The sequence below is a fragment of the Arachis ipaensis genome, chromosome B2 (genome assembly GCF_059453495.1).
Source record: "Arachis ipaensis isolate K30076 ecotype BB chromosome B2, ASM5945349v1, whole genome shotgun sequence".
Lineage (NCBI taxonomy): Eukaryota > Viridiplantae > Streptophyta > Magnoliopsida > Fabales > Fabaceae > Arachis > Arachis ipaensis.
In genome coordinates, this window is record NC_142437.1 from 5,058,036 (window position 1) to 5,075,244 (window position 17,209).

Below are 17,209 nucleotides of genomic sequence, written 5' to 3' on the forward strand. Positions count from 1 at the left end.
CTTTTGGTGTGGATCCTATATGATAAATATATATATATATATATATATATATATATATAACAGGTTCTAGTTTTTGGATCATACAACAATATATGGTATACTAAGTTGATATGCATAGAAATCATGAAACCTAATGTTTAAGCCTCATATCCAGGATTATTCAATCCTTAGAAATGATGCATATGCAACAGGTTTTATGGCTACTTCTCTAACCTCTGAAACATAAACTTAGACAAGTCTAAGTTGACTCTTGATCGTTGAATATACCCGAGAATTTTCACCCATAACAAAAAAAATGATATGTATTGATTAACGAGTAAAATTTCTTTTCGATCCCTATTCTTTTATAATTTAGACAACTCGCATCTTAACAATTGAAAAATGACAATCTGTCACTTATTCTTCTTTTTCATAAAACACATGAGTCCTTGTGTGAGAATTTTTGACAAAGAATACGAAAAATGCTTACGTATGACATAATTTATATGACCTGACCTTCATCAGTCTTACGTGAATGATAATTATTTGATTAAGACTGTTTAACTCTTACATAATTATCAAAACAATATCCCAATCAAATGGTTATCATCTCTTTACAAGGTTGTTTTGATGACTATCTAGACAATAAACAATCCAATAAAATGATTATCATCTATGTAAGACAGGTAATGCTAGATCATACAAGCTAACATCATATGTAAATATTTTCTATCAATTTTTATTAGAAATTCTCATAAAAGGGCTCATGCGTCTAATAAAAAAAATATATGATACGAATTGTCATTTTCTAATTCTTAAGATGCAGATTGTCTAAAAAAAAAAAAAAGACAGATACGAGAAAGGAGTTTTACTCTAGATTAAATTAAAGGGTCACTAGAACAATTGCTTTTGGTATGCGTCACGCGTGGGTTCATCCTTGTTCTTGGCTTTTTTATATAAATAAATAATAAAAATACATTATTTACCAAAATACGCACGGACAGAAATTATTCCAAAAATACGCAGGACCAATTCAGGGTAGGCGACGGCGAAATGGAGATTCACTTCAAATCGTGTCCAACGGTCACGAAATGGAGCTAACATCTTCAGAATGCGTGCAGTTTCCCATTTTGCTCCTGGCATGCACGAAATGCCCAATCCAACCCTGGAGCCAACGAGTTGGGCAACATCAGCGGTAGCGCCAGCGAGTTGGTGACAAAGGAAATTTGTGTAAGTTGATCTGTGTTGTTTTCTTTGAAGAAAAAAAAAAACTAACATGAGTAGGGATGGGGCTAACGTTGGAAGAGAACCCAGTATACAGAGCAAATTACATTATTAAATTAGACTGGAGAAAAAAATTAAATGATTCAACCAAAGTTAAAAATATAACATGGATCAACTAGAAATGTATTTTTAAGTAATTCAAATCAAACTAATTCGAATTACAAATTAACAGTAATTCGAAGTTGATCAATTCGAAATATGCAGTTAAAATTTGTACGTAATTCGAACCTACTTGATTCGAATTATGCATGCAGGTTAATCCAGGGTAATTCGAATTACACTAATTCGAATTATAAGGGATGCAATTCAAATTACACTAAACAAATAAAATTATCTAATATATTGGACTAGCTCCATGTTAATCAGATTTTTTATTTCTATTATAAAATATAAAAAATTTTAATTTAAAAAAATTGTTATTTTTTAGGATTTAATTTTTTTATTGTGTTTTCATAAAGTTTACACAAAATTTACCTATCACATTGACTGAACTTATTTATTTACGTAAAGTTTGTTTATAGACTCAACAAACTTGTTTACGTTTTAATACGATTTGAATTGTATTAGTATATTTTTATTTTTAATCAATTTAATTTTATTTAAATAATTAAATTTTTAAATTATAAAATTTGTATTAGTTTGAAATTTAAATTTAAATAGAAATAATTTAAATTAATGATTTATAAAATTGTATATATTCGTATTATTGTGCTCATATGATTGACTATATTTATTCGATTTAGAAAAAATAACAGTATTATTTTAAATAAACAACCGATATTTTTTTTTTAAAAATATAATAAATATAATTAATCATATGAATACAATAATACGAATACATACAATTTTATAAATCATTAATTTAAATTATATCTATTTAAATTTTAAATTACAAACTAATACAAATTTTAAATTTTTTTAGTGTAATTCGAATTATCCTGAGTCAACCTGTATGCGTAATTCAAATCAAGTAGGTTCGAATTACGTACGAATTTTAGCTGTATATTTTGAATTGATCAACTTCGAATTACTGTTAATTTGTAATTCAAATTAGTTTGATTTGAATTACATAAAAACACGTTTTTAGTTGATCCATATTACGTTTTTGGCTTTGATTGAATCATATAATTTTTTTTCTACGCTGGTTTAATAGTGTGATTTGCTTGAGTATATAATCACATATATATTTTTCGAAGCCATTACAAGAAAAAAAATTTATCAACAACTCCAAAAATTTTAGAGAGAAAGAAGGTAATGACATAGAGAGAAATTTCAGAGAAGAGAATGGAGATATGACTCCTTTGGTAAACGGTGCACCATTATTTATATAGGCATAACCAACATCCAACTTCGTTGGCGAATCATCTCGCGTGCGGTACCACTGACTTGGGTTCATTTCGTGGATGCCTCCTTTGCTATGGCCATTTCGCATGCACCGGGAACTAAGTGCCCCCATTTCGTGGACGCCGAGCATGATATGATTGCTGCAGGTGTCAGAAACATTTCGTGGTTGCCAAACACGATTTGAAGTGAATCTCCATTTCGCGGTCGTCTATCCTGAGTTGGTCCTGCGTATTTTTGGAATAATTTTTGTCAGTGCGTATTTTGATAAATAATGTATTTTTATTATGTATTTATATAAAAAAGCCCCTTGTTCTTATTGAACACACATTGTTACATATTGAATACAATCTTTATACTTAGTACTTAATCTAGGTAAAAAGGTTCAAACAATTCCAAAACTGGAAATGAACACTAAAGTAGTAAAAATAAAAGATTGAGAAATATAAGAGTGCAAATGGAATTTTAGGCAATGAGGTAGTAGACATGAATTAACATGTCGTATATATATATACATGTTGGTCAAAGGTGTTCACATGCTATGTTGATATTACATTCCTCAAAATTTTAGTATATGAACCAATAAGGAATGCCAACATCACACGCTTGCTAGAAGCGTGGTTTAGAAGTTGCTATATACATATACCATGGCATGCATAAGACACAATAATCATTTATGTTGGCTTAGCTGGCTAGCATTAGCATGCATATTATATGTTTTCTTTAATTTGCTCTTCAAATGCTTCCTAAATAGCATTTTTTACACAGCTTCTTCACACGGATCTTTAATCATTAGAGTTTTCAGCTAAGCCTAAAGGGGATGATTTGATTTTGGTAGTTAGTGCATGAAAAATTTGATTAATAGTTTATAGTTGGGTTAATTTGTTGGTGTATAGTGTGTACCAATTAAACACATTATTTAGTTAAAATGACAAATAGTTGCAAAAACTTCTTCTTCTTCTTATTATTATTATTATTATTATTAGAGAAAATGATAAATGTGCAGACATTTAAGTCTTCGAAGATTTGAAAATATATTTAAGTCACTGACCTTTTCAAAATTTGGACATATCGATCCCTCATGTTCACTTGGGTCTGTCAGATTTAACAGAAAAATCAAACATAACTCCCGTTGTATTGACCTGATTGATACGGATGCATACATGAGAAAGTTTTTAAAATTTGATAAATTAGACTCAGAAATCGATATGTCCAGATTTTAAAGAGGTCAAAGACTTAAATGCATTTTGAAATCCTCAAGGATTTAAATGTTCGCGAACCAAAAAGTCAGTGATCGATTTGTCCTTTTCTCTTATTATTATTATATGGATTGGACCTAAGATTTTGTAGATTCAATCTAAATTGAAAGTCTACTCGAATCCATTTTTAGTGGTTCATTCGTGAAGATCGGTCTTTAAATAAGAATAATAGAAACCAAGTTGGATTAGTTTAATGGTTAGTTAATTAGTCCCCTTAAGCAAGTGCCGGGGAGTTCGAATCTTGCATTATATATGTAGCAATCCATTGGCCAACGGTAAACCCTTAAATCACAATAGATTAGTCATTGATCTGTCAGGTTTAGGGATACCACGGAAAACCAAAAATAAATAAATAAATAAATAAGGATAATAGATGCTAAATCCGATCATCTTTTTTTTTTAACTCGTTGTATGTGTTATAAAGGTTGTCGAAGATTTTATCTGAATATTCCTTCTCAACAATCTTATAAGGTGGTAAATAAAAAAATCTATCTTGATATCTAACCTAATTAAACATATGAACACTATACAACCAAAATTGAACTAAAATTTGGGCATTTGTAGCATTTTTTTAAAAGGAATTATTGAGACTTGAGTAATGGTGGAAAGAAAAAATAAAATGAAAACAGAAGCTCCTTATCAATAAGTCCTAGATGTTTTCAGAAGTTGTGTAGTTTTAACTGAATGAATTGTAAGAAGAATGTTTTAACTTTTCAGATGAATATTGTTTGTGAATGAGATTCCATGCAAAACACATACACTGAAGGCATGATGACCAAGTGAAAAGTCATCTAAAGCAAAATCAATTAACCATAAAAAAGATGGTTAATAGAAATTATTCAATTTAAAAAATATATATATTCACAAGGGTGCATGCATGTATGTTTATAATAGTTTTGTTTTATAAATCATCCCCCAACAATGGTGGTGAAGGCGTGCATCAACTTTGCTTATGATTGAGAAAAGGGAAAATGTCCAACAAAAGCAATACAAAGAAACCTACCTTTTACTCAACTTCCCCTCTTAAAATACAAAGTGTGAATGGACGTTTTTGAGTTGTCTAAATCTTTGTCTTTTCAGAGCTTTAATCTAATTTATTTTTTTAAACTTCTTAAAAGAATGTTGTTGCTTTCTTGAATTGTTTATATGGTAGTAATCAATTTATAGCTATATATTAATTACTTGCTAGTGATAACTTCAGGAGATTAGAGAAACTCAACTATTTGATCATATGAAAAGTTAACTAATAAATTAGAGAGTAAGATGCTATGGCATAGATCCAAATTTTGTATGATAAGTACTTTTTTTTTCTTTCAATAATTAAAAAAGGTTGAGAATTTTAGTACACATTAGTAATCAACTTCATTAGAAAATGTCATCTTGATTTTTTTTAAGGTTTAATTACGCCGTAAGTTTTAACATTCATAGAGTTCGATAAACTGTTCTAAGGATTCAGTTACAAAAATGTACTCAACATAAGGCTGTGATTAAAAATAAATTTAAAACTAGATATCTAATTGGAAATTAGATTAATTTACAAGCTAATTAAACTTCTTTTACATGACAAAAACATTCTAATTTATGGAAAATAAATTGAACAGCAAGAAGTTTTCTGAATGTGGTGGTGGGGTTTGAAGACAGATAATGTTAAGCAAGCATGTCTGACCCTCTATTCTCAGTCAATGACATGATTTGCAATAGAAAATGTTGACAAGAAAGAAGAGAATACATAAAAATTAGAAAAAGGGTATGTTGTTGAAACCTTCCCTACCAATACCATTGTGTTCATGTTGAATAATAGCATTCCCCAACACCTTATTATCACCAACTCACGCTATAGGAATCATGAAAGCTGACAAATATTAGAAATATAGGAAATTGAAGAAAGAAAGAAAAAAACTTGCATACCCTTTTGATACTTTTGGCAAATAAAATAAGTAACTCTACCTAAGAGAAGAATTCCACTCTTTTAAAAGGGCTTCATTTTCATTCCACCTCAAGCCTCCACCACAATTACTCATTCATGAAAATGGCAAACTTATTAGTCATCTCATTTATGCTTTGTCTAGGTATGTTATCTACTACTATCTACAATGTGAAACTCATTGCTTGTGCAAGTTCCAATGGAATATCAACAAGGTTCTATGATTTCAAGGTATAATTTTATAATCTCAAAGTGCTGATTATAACACTATTTAACTTGGTAATGGATTGCAAGGAATGACTTAAATGCAGCAAGTTAAACTTAGTGCATGATAATTGAATGGTGTATATCTAGCAGAGGTTATTCTGCAAAGATCTGTACCATTGAATTATCTTAGTGTATGATACACCAAGTTTATCTTGGTGCATAGTAGCATTGTCCTAGATTGCAATGTTTTCAATGCTGTCTTTTTTTGCCACATGTGCAGGTACAAACTAAAAGAGTTACCAAACTTTGTAACACCAAGGATATTGTCACAATCAATGGCAAGTTTCCAGGACCTGTAGTTTATGCACAAGAAGATGATAGAATCATAGTCAAAGTTACCAATAAGACACCCTTCAATATCACAATTCACTGGTAATGCCATGCATTAAGTTGCTTTCAAAAGTATCAACATCATTCATCACTAACATATATTGAACTTACAAATTCTCAGGCATGGTATCCGGCAACAGTTATCGTGTTGGTACGATGGGCCGTCCTATATCACGCAGTGCCCGATTCAATCAGGACAAAGTTTCACCTATAATTTTACAGTGGCAAAGCAGAAGGGGACCTTCTTTTGGCATGCACATGTTTCTTGGCTAAGAGGCACAGCTTATGGTGCAATGGTTGTTTATCCTAAGGCCAATGTTCATTACCCTTTTAAGAATCCGTATCAAGAGCACATAATCTTATTAGGTAACTTACAAGATGCTCCTCCATTCCTTGGTTTTTGAATTCAGGTTGTTTCCTAGTTTCCTGTTCTCCATAATGTAATGCTGTTCTTGTTGGTTTTCTCAAAATATGGCAGGAGAATATTGGATAAAGGATCTCCAAGAAATTGAGCATTCAACTCTAGCAAGTGGAGGAGCTCCTCCTAGAGCAGATGCATTCACCATTAATGGTCATCCAGGCCCCAACTATAATTGCTCCACTAATGGTAATTAAGATGATAGAAGATAACAATTACTCCCATTGTTCACTTGGACAAAGTAGTACATTAAAAGATCAATGTATCTTAATACAATTTGCATATAAATACATTGGTCTTTTAATAATGAAATAGTTTTATCTAAGAGGAGACTTATTAAGAACAAAAGTAGTAACCATCATAGTTTTCTGTCTTACCTTTTCTTCCTCATCATTTCAGATGTCTATCAACTTGATGTGGTTCCTAGGAAGACATATTTGTTGAGGCTGATCAATGCTGGTTTAAACACTGAGAATTTCTTTGCCATTGCAAATCACAAACTAACAATTGTGGAAGCCGATGCTGAGTACACGAAGCCGTTCACCACGGACACGGTGATGTTAGGACCAGGCCAAACATTGAATGTCCTTGTCACTGCTGATCAACCCGTAGGGAAATACTCCATGGCTGTGGCGCCTTACAAATCAGGAAGGATTGTTCATTATCAAAACGTTTCAGCAATTGCTTGCTTCAACTATTTAGGAGCTGCATCTGATAGCTTATATTTGCCAGCTAAATTACCCAAACTCGACGACAAACTTGCCGTTAAGACAGTCATGGATGGATTAAGGAGCCTAAACCAAGTCGATGTCTTCAAAGAAATTGATAAAAACCTATTCATCACCATTGGATTGAATGTTCAAAAATGCCATTCAAAGACACCGAAGAAGAACTGCCAAGCCATGAATAATGGGGTGCTGGCAGCTTCGATGAACAACATAAGTTTTGTTAATCCGAATATTTCAATCCTGGAAGCATACTATAAGAATAAAAAAGGATCATATACCGAAGATTTTCCTGACAGACCATCTAAGTTCTACAACTTTGTCAATGGCGCACCTAATAACATTCCACATGACACACAGTCATTGAATGGGACTAGAACAAAGGTCCTTGAGTATGGTAGCAAGGTGCAACTCATTTTCCAGGACACTGGAACAGTAAACATTGAGAACCACCCAATGCATTTCCATGGCCACAGTTTCTATGTTGTAGGCTATGGTACAGGAAATTATAACCCTCAAACTGCGAAATTCAACTTAGTCGATCCTCCATACATGAGCACGATTGGAGTTCCGGTTGGTGGATGGGCAGCAATTCGCTTTGTCGCCAATAATCCAGGTAAAAATCCTTAGTGTATATCACACTTCCCTGTTAAACAACAGGACTTATTGATTTCTTGAAATAACTTTGATCATTTTCGCAGGCGTCTGGTATATGCATTGCCACATTGATATACACCAATCATGGGGGCTAGGCATGGTATTTATAGTTTACAACGGAAAAGGGGAATCCGAGTCCCTACCTTCTCCTCCAGCGGACCTGCCACAATGTTAGACAATCAATGGATCATAACAGATACTACCTCCATTTCAAAATAAATACCTTCTTTTTTTTTTTTTTTTGCAATGATTTTTCAAAGTACCAAAATGAAAGTGATATTTATTTTAGAATGGAGGGTATAGCACTAACAGATGGCTAGGACCTTTTTTTCTCATTCAGGTGTTCTTTAGTCTGTAACTGTAATACATGTCAATGGTTCATTTGTTTTAAAAGTAAAAACATTGTGGATGTAAAGAAACAAAATGAATAGATAAAATGAAAATCTTTTTTGTCCCTTTAGTTTGAGTCTTATATGGTTCATAATTTTAGAACAAAAACATAGAAATATGGATTGTAAATCAAAGTGATAAATAGTTATTCCACAAGATGTTATACACAAGAAGCTAATTCCAATCCAATCTATAATGGTTTGTATCAAAAAAGTACAGCATTAAACTTTTCAGAACCTTTACAGGCACAAATGCTGATCTATTGTATGTTGTATGATGAAAGTCTGACTGGAACATTCTGGTCAGTCCTGCCTCCTATACTCAAAACATGCAATGAATGGTCTAAAGTGAAGTCTAAATACGACAGTGAACTTGATTACGGGTTGACCCTTTCCATAACCCAGCTTTTGTCTGTGGCAGCACTAACAACTGATTTGAAAGTGAGCCTCTGATTACTCTTCAGATTCAAGTAATCAACCTGTAAAATGGTTGAAGCAAAAGTGAATATGCAGAAACCAAAAAAAGGTACATATTAATGCTAGACAAGGAGAGATATAAGTTATTTGTTATTACTACCTGATCTGGTTCTAGGATCAGCAGACAAAAAGCATCAACTGGACCGGTAGAAGGATCTAAAGATACTTCTGGCTGTGCTTGCTCGATTAGACGCGGAAGTCCAGGGTTCGGCCCTAAATATTGTGACCTTGATCTCAGTGAATTCGCAAACCATGATTTCTCTCTTTGCTGCAGTATGAACTGATATATTCAGGGAACAACATAGCATTTTTTAAGAAAATTTCACAACAAGAACTACTTAACAAAGCACTTATAAAACTTCTAAGCTTCTTTACATGGATAATCTGTTTCCTGTCACATTGTCTAATAATTCTTTTGCAATAGGTACATAGGATCATTCGGACACACTCAATCTTATAGATTGTAAAGGTAATAGCTACTTAACAGAATTTGATTCAACAATACCCATACAATTTCTCATCAAACCTGAAGTTTCAGTGGGTCAGGATTCACTCCGTCAATGATATCTATGTTCCCATGTATCCGGAATTGCTCCCAAGAATCTGTGAAGTACCAGCATATCTGAAAACAAAAACAAAAATTAAAATAGAAATAAAGTACTGAGTCTCATATTACATTCCCCTGAGCCTATATATACAAAGTGAACTTCATAGAAAGAAAAAAACAAAATCACCTCAGCAGAGGGGCAACGCTTGAGCTCTTCAATCTGCATTATAGACAAGCCAATATGGAATTCCAAGTAAGTACTTACTTTACAATGAAAACCATAACACTTTTTTTTTTTTTTTTCTCATTGTTTGTTTTAATCCAAATTCAACTTAAAACAAACACACTTTTAATCATGCCAATAACTATGCTAAGTAACATGATTAATATATATCCAAACCAGCTCAACCCTAGCAATCAAATTCCAAACAAAAGCTCAATTTTTAGTTCCAAAACTGAAATACAGTAACGGATATGAAGAGAACAAAAATGTAAAAAATTATTTTTTTGAAATACAAAAAAAATTAAAGAAGAAACCTTGCGATTGCGGGCATCAGTGTTGATTTGGATGTTATCAGTGTTGTCTTGGAATCCTCTGAAAAAAGCAACAAAATAAAAATTACTAAAAAAAATAAAAAATAAAAGGGAGCAAAGAGAAAGAGTGAAGAGAACCTGAAAACAACGGTGCGGTTGGAAGGTGTTCCGTTGGTTCCAACCGTTGCCTGAAATTCGTTCGCAACACACACAGAATTCATGAATGTAGTAAGTAATGTTGGGTTTAACGAAGCGATATTATAAATCTTTTTTGTTTCAATTTTTGTAAAATAATAATTAAAAGGAAAATGGAGCTAGAAATTAAGTACGAGCTGAAAGAAAGTAGAGTGCTTGAGATGAGAGTTGGATTCAAGAGCGTTCAGAAGGAGCTGCTTCCATGCCACCGTCGCCATTTCCGACGATGATTTTTTTTTTTTTCTCTTTTTAAGTTTTTTATTTTCTTTTTAAAATTTTTCGGTCTTAGGCCTTTAAGTTTTAACTTTGTTATTATTATTATAAGTAAGTTGAGTTAGTCCAGTAGTTAATTGATGAAAAATGAATTTTAAAATTTTTTGTTTTTAATATTAGAATGATAACGGTGTTTTTTTAAAATGTGGATTATTAGGTGTTATTCTCAAATATGGAATCATTTAATTAGAAAAGTAAATATTAGATCGTCCGATTTGTTAGGAATACAGAAATTGAACTGTTTGATTTATAAAAGTACAGAAATCGGACCGTTCGATTTGTGTTAAAAAATTAAAAAATTTGAAGTATAGAAATTGAACCCTCCGATTTGTGTACTTTCTACAGTATTAAAAAACAACAAAAATTACAATGTTAAAGTATATCACTATTTCTACTTCCACACTTACAAAAAAAGAGCCGTGAATTTTGTTTATTGCATGCAATAATTTACGAATTAATCCTTAATCTACCAGATTAAAAAATACCAAAATATCGTAGAAAACCAACACTTATTATTATTATTATTATTATTATTATTATTATTATTATTATTATTATTATTAGGGTTAAATACTTTTTTCGTCCTCAACGTCTTGGGTCAAAATTAAAATCATCCCCGACTTTTTTTTCTTATTAAAATAATCTTCAATGTTACAAAACGTTATAAAATCATCTTTTTGTCCATAATAATTTTTGAAATGACATAAAAACCCTTTTCTATTATCACTACCCACTCCACCCAGTACCCATCCAGTAACTCCACCCCTTCCCACCTAAAACAGAAAAATCAAAACGAAGAAAAGGAACAAAAGAGGGAGAAGAAAGAAAAGGAAAGGAAGAAGAGGGAGGTGACGGCAGGAAAGAGGGTGGCCGCCACCGTCGCGTTGTGGCTGTAGGACTTGTCGCGATGGGCTTGTCGTTCTTCATCTCTCCTCTGCTGGGGTTTGTCGCGCCGCCGTTGCTGGTGTTCCCCATCACCACCGTCGCCGGGGTTCAGCCGCTCCGTCGCTGCTAGGCCAACCCTCTACTGCTCCCCTCATCTTCTCTATGCATCTGCGGGCTTTCTCTTCGCCATCGTGGGGCCTAGGCTCTGGTTCCTCTCCCGTCACGCTATGTTCTGCTGCGCCGCCATCGCTAGAGTTTCAACCGCTCCGTCATCGCTATACAAGGGTTTTATTGCTCCCCCATTATTGCTGTACATCTGCTCTGTTTCTACTATTGTTGGCAAGGGTTTCGTTCTTCTTTTTTTATGTTTTTTTTTTAATTTTTGAAACATCATTTTTTTTCTAATTTTTTTTAATTTTAAATCTGAAATTACGATTGATGATTGCTGAATTGTTGTTTAATTTGAAATTTCTGTTAAATTTATTTTGTAATGTTAAATTGTTGCACACAAAATAAGGTTTAGGTGAAAATAAAAGGATTGAGGGTAGTGGATGGGTGGTAGTGATTTAAGACGATGAACTGGTAATAGAGAGAGAGGTGTGATAGTTATGGTGTCAGTGGTGATGGTTATGGTGGTAGTGGTGGTGGCCATAAAGAAAGGGAGAAAGAGATGCATAGCAATGGTAATGATGATGCAGAGGTTAGTGGTGAGGGTAGAAAAGGTTTTTCAATTTTTGCTTAAGGACAAAATTGTCTAAAAATTATTGTTTATGGATAAAAGGATGATTTTGTAACGTTTTGTAACGATGAGAATTATTTTAATAAAAAAAGGTCAAAGACGATTTTGATTTTGACCTAAGACGTTAAGGACGAAAAAAGTACTTAACCCTTATTATTAGAGTAAACACCCAACCCGGTCCCTGTCCATTTTTCATAAGGACAAAGCGATCCCTGTCCAAAAAAAAGGTACGTCCCGGCCCCTGTCTTTGCATTCCGTGAGACATGGCGGCCCTTCTGTGTCTTCCAGCGTTGAAAACAAACGGAATAAGCATACGTGTCACTTAACGGTGATGAGCTGGCTGCCAGGTGTCCTTGAAGTGCCAAGTTGTCAATTTAAAAATGGATAGGGGTCGATCTGTCCCTGCCTCCCAAATAAAAACGCTGTCGTTTTAGGTGGGGGATTGAAATGGTGTGTATAGTACATGCCTTGGGTTTCCATTTAACCCTTCTTCCCTTTCTCATAATTACAGAATACCCAAAATCTTTTCATGTTCTCTCTGAAGACTCTCTGAAGACGACAAAACGACAACGCTCTACCTGGCTGTGGAGCTGAGTAAGACGCTGACAGTGTTGCTAACAACGCTCCAAGTGAAGCTTCAAACAGCACCACTAACGGACTCCCTGACGATGTTGACAGAACTTTCTTGTGCAAGTCTTCAAGGTAAGTAACAGATTATTCAAATAAAATATTAGTTACATGGTGTATTGTTTAATTAGTTTTGGGTTTGTGAGTGTTTGTATTTTTGTTTTCTGGCTTGGTGTCGCATAACAAAGATAGAGTTTGGTTAGGCTCAATGTTGCTAATTTTGGGAAATTTTGCCATCAAGAGAGAAAGATGTTTTTCCTTCCTGCAATGTAATTCATATATAGAAAATAAGGTTCAATGAAATTCATATACAATTTGCAAGTGGATTCAAAATACATCGATTTGCTTGTATTAAAATCACAAACTCTATATATAACAACAAATCTTACAATATATTATCTTTATTCAAATTTTAATATATATAAACATTGTTATGATTAGTGTTTATAAAAGAGTTCACAGCAATTTTCTATTAAAGTTTAAGGCAAATATATACCTTAGCAAATGTTTATGTACTCTATTAAAATTTGATTTTTCCGTGAAACAAGAAACTAGTAAATATATACCTACATACTTTGATTATATTACATCATGCATAGCAGTGATGTTGAAATTTTTTTCTTGTGTCTCCATATATGTAATACTTTATTAGAATATATACATACTTTAACTACATGTACTCTATTAAAATATATATGTACTCAATTAAAATCACAATTATTTATGTAGAGGTTGTAATATAAAATATCATTTACTTTGTTTGTCTCAGATTGATGATTTTATGGTTGTTCCTGTATTTTATCATGGAAAAAGTTTCAAGAGAAATTCACATGGGTATTATGTTATGTTAATAGAAAAGTACATAAGTATCCATCTATGGATTCAGACTCTGTTAACTTTTTTATCTAAAAATTTTATTTAAGGAGTTAGGGTATACAACATATAAGGAGATGTATTGGTTTGAGCTGATGACATGGAAGTTGGGCTACATGTTATTAAAGGTGATGCTGAGATAAACGAACTGAGAAATGCTCAGAAGAGAAATAAGGGCAACAATGAATTTTATCTTTACTTTGATCACCTGATAGATGTTCGATGATGGTGTGGAGCGTGATAATGTTGTGCTGAGTGAATCATCATCATCTTCAGATGATGGATACGAGACCACAGAAGATGAGCCTTATAAGCCTCCTCCTTCTGGTTTTGAGGATACAGACAGCAATGATGAGAGTTTGGAAAAGAAAAAATATATTCAGAAGAAGAAGAGACTTTCACCTAAAAAGAAAGCTAGTCATGGCCTAAAAGTTTAAGATAGGGCTAGCCCAAATGTGGAGGTTGGGGCTGGTTCAGGTGGAAAGGATAGTATGGACACAGCTAAGAAAAATTCTATCCAAAAAAGGCCTTCTAAGAAGTATAAGGGCACTAGAAGAAAACATATTCTGAGAGATGGAAGATATAATGGAAGTAAGACTGACACTATAGGTGGTGGTTTAAATGGCATTGGAACTAGTTTGGGTGGCACATCCGGGAGTGTTGGGCCAACTATTGAGGAATTGGATTCGGATTATGACAAGTCATATGATTATGAAAGTGAAGCATTCAACAGCCCAATGTCATATGAGGATGAAGGGAGGACTGCATATGATGCCTTTAATGAAAAAACTGAGTACGGGGAGGTTGAATTTAAAGTTGGACAAACCTTCACTACAATGGAAGCATTCAAGAGTGCGCTGAAGGATTATTTCGTATATGAGGGTAAATATGTTATGTATCTAAAGAATGAGAAGCAGAGGGTCAGAGCAGCCTGTGCAAGTGAAAATTGTTCATGGCTAATATTGACATCATGGAATAGTGCACATGGATGTTTTCAAGTAAAAACTTTGTTCGATGAGCATAATTGTGGGAGGGATTTCAGCAGCAACCTTGCTGATAGGCAGTGGGTAACTTCAAAGTTAGTTAAGAGGCTTCTTACTCAGCCAGACATGAAGCCAAAGCAAGCTATGGAATACATGATCGAAGACTACAACATCCAACTGAGTGGTAAAATGATAAGCAGGGCACTTAAGGCAGCTAGGGAGGAGGTAATTGGCAACGAAGGAGCACAATATGGTAAGATTAGGGATTACCTTATGGAACTGCATAGGACAAACCCTGGTTCAACTACAAGATTAGACGTGATACCTCAGCCAGAGTTTCTCCCTTTGTTTGATAGACTATATATAAGTTTGGATGCTTGCAAGAAGGGCTTTATAGAAGGATGCAGGCCTTTCATTGGATTAGACGGTTGTTTTCTTAAGGGCTATTATAGCAGTCAGCTACTATCTGCAGTCGGTCAAGATGGCAATAACCATTTCTTTGTTATTGCATATGCAGTTGTGCCAAATGAGTATAAGGACACTTGAAAATGGTTCTTAACACAACTTTAGCATGACTTAGGTGATAGCACGGAAAGGGGCTGAAACTTTATATCGGACCAGCAAAAGATATTAAAAAATAGTTGTTTCATTTCATTCATTGTTGTTTATTGATATGCATTGTTGGTCTGAATTGTGAGAATCTCATACCTTATTATTTATTGATATGATTTGTTGGACTAAACTTGTTTAATGGCCTTTTTTATTTATTGATATGCATTGTTGGTCCAAATTGGGTTATTGGCCTGCATTGTTGGTTTTCTGGTAGGGATTGGCATTAGCCTTAAAGGACATATTTTCAAGGGCTTTTCATAGGAACTGCGTACTACACATTTGGAAGAATTTTATCAAGCAATTTAAGGACCAACAGACCAAGCAACTTGTATGGGATTGTGCACGTTGCACCACACAAATTGAGTTCAAGGCAGCTATGAAAAAGCTGAAACAGATCAGTGTTCCAGCTTGGGAATATCTTGATAGGTTTGATCCAGCTGCTTGGTCAAAGGCGTTTTTCAGTCCCGGACCCAAGGTTGACAATATCACCAATAATATGTGCGAAGTTTGGAACGCTAAGATAGTGGCATACAGGGGTAAGCCAATACTGACAATGTGCGAGGACTTAAGATGTTATCTAATGCGGAAGATGGCAGCACACAAAAAAAAGCTAGAGAAACATGTTAGTGCTTTAGCTCCAGTGCAGCAAAAAAGATTGGACGACTTCATTAAGCCAAAAAGCCAAAAATGGAAAGCTATCTGGGCTGGAGATAGTAAGAGAGTTCTTTTTGAAGTGCACTGTCGAAATCACAAGGTTGGGGTTAATCTTGAAGAAAGAACATGCACATGCAACCTATGGCAGCTAACTGGTAAACTTGTTTTCAATACTATTTTGTACTTGTAAAATTGTATATTTGTTATATAGGATTGATTGCATGTGGTAAATTGAATTCATGTCTATAGGTATGCCTTGTAGACATGCAGTGGCAGCTAGGTCTAAGATGGACCTTAGGCCTGAAGATTTTGTGCATAAGTGGCTGACAATGAAAGCAGTAAGAGCTACATACTCACATTGCATCAAACCGGTTAATAGTGAAGAGTACTGGGTACAATCGGATGCTCCTAAGACTCTTCCTCCTCCAATCAAAAGAGCTGCTCATAGGCCAAAGATGAAGAGAAGATCAGACCCGATTGAGAAAGAGATGAATCCAAACAAATGTAGAAAAACCTTTCAGGTCACTTGCTCAAAGTGTGGTCAGTTAGGACACTACTACAAGACTTGTACCAATGCACCTCAAGACCCGAATTGGAAACCTATGACAAAGAAAGAGAGAAGGACAAAGAAAGCGTCTTTGCAATTTGTAGAGTCAAGCCAAGCTAACACTCAGCAGGTATAATCCAACAAGTGATGACTCACTTTCAAAATATATTTAATATGCTAACTATCTTATAAATATATAGTTAAGGAATTAAGTGTCCTAATTAGTTGAGCCTTCTTGTGTTCCAATCTTGTGATTTGACAATTAAACAGGTTTAGCAAACAGGACAGAACAACTCAACTGCCAATGCTGAGGAAACTACATTAGATGCTGCTATGAGTTTATGCCAATTTAGGGTCTTTATTTGGCATAACACTAATTTATTTGTTATCTTAACAGTTACCATTTATGATAGACTAAGACAAAGAAGAAAAAAAAAAGAAGTTTCTCAAAACATCTGCAACAAGACAATCAGTGAACCATAGTCAACTAGTCTGCACCCCAAGCAGATGAGGTAAAAAATGGTCCTAAGTTAAATTAGTAATCTCTATTTAATTTAATTATGACCTTTGCTATGATCTTCTCTGAGGATAGCCTGCAACAAAATTCAACACCAACTCTGTACCATGCTTTAGGGAGAAGTAACCAATTGTGAGACCCACTGCTCCAACGAACCAAGGTGTATCAACAGG

The 17,209-nt window shown here is 33.9% G+C and overlaps 3 protein-coding genes across 6 annotated transcripts; 2 read left to right on the plus strand and 1 right to left on the minus strand.

Annotated features, from left to right (window-relative positions):
- Nucleotides 1-5,832: 5,832 nt before the first annotated feature.
- LAC6 (laccase 6) lies at nt 5,833-8,653 on the plus strand. The gene is made up of 6 exons (XM_016326135.3): nt 5,833-6,018; nt 6,275-6,426; nt 6,506-6,750; nt 6,863-6,991; nt 7,202-8,143; nt 8,229-8,653. Exons 1-6 carry the CDS (start codon nt 5,887-5,889, stop codon nt 8,357-8,359), a joined length of 1,731 nt encoding a protein of 576 aa, XP_016181621.3. The 5' UTR covers nt 5,833-5,886; the 3' UTR covers nt 8,360-8,653.
- LOC107623773 (Pyridoxamine 5'-phosphate oxidase family protein) lies at nt 6,393-10,601 on the minus strand. Of its 4 annotated transcripts, XR_015905266.1 has the most exons (9): nt 10,461-10,601; nt 10,270-10,319; nt 10,135-10,192; nt 9,785-9,817; nt 9,577-9,672; nt 9,151-9,318; nt 8,812-9,052; nt 7,180-8,344; nt 6,393-6,985 (listed from the first exon to the last, which is right to left on the minus strand). XR_015905266.1 is itself a non-coding variant. In XM_016326145.3 (7 exons), exons 1-7 carry the CDS (start codon nt 10,542-10,544, stop codon nt 8,951-8,953), a joined length of 591 nt encoding a protein of 196 aa, XP_016181631.1. In that variant the 5' UTR covers nt 10,545-10,601; the 3' UTR covers nt 8,699-8,950. The 4 variants fall into 4 exon arrangements, 2 of the variants coding, with proteins under 2 accessions (XP_016181631.1, XP_020970896.1); XR_015905265.1 differs by having other exon boundaries at nt 6,393-8,344; XM_016326145.3 differs by lacking the exons at nt 6,393-6,985; nt 7,180-8,344 and having other exon boundaries at nt 8,699-9,052.
- A 5,093-nt stretch (nt 10,602-15,694) lies between these two features.
- On the plus strand, nt 15,695-16,937 carry LOC110269143 (uncharacterized). The gene is made up of 3 exons (XM_021116799.1): nt 15,695-16,127; nt 16,222-16,649; nt 16,917-16,937. The coding sequence occupies exons 1-3, from the start codon at nt 15,695-15,697 to the stop codon at nt 16,935-16,937; spliced, it is 882 nt and encodes a 293-aa protein (XP_020972458.1).
- Nucleotides 16,938-17,209: the final 272 nt, after the last annotated feature.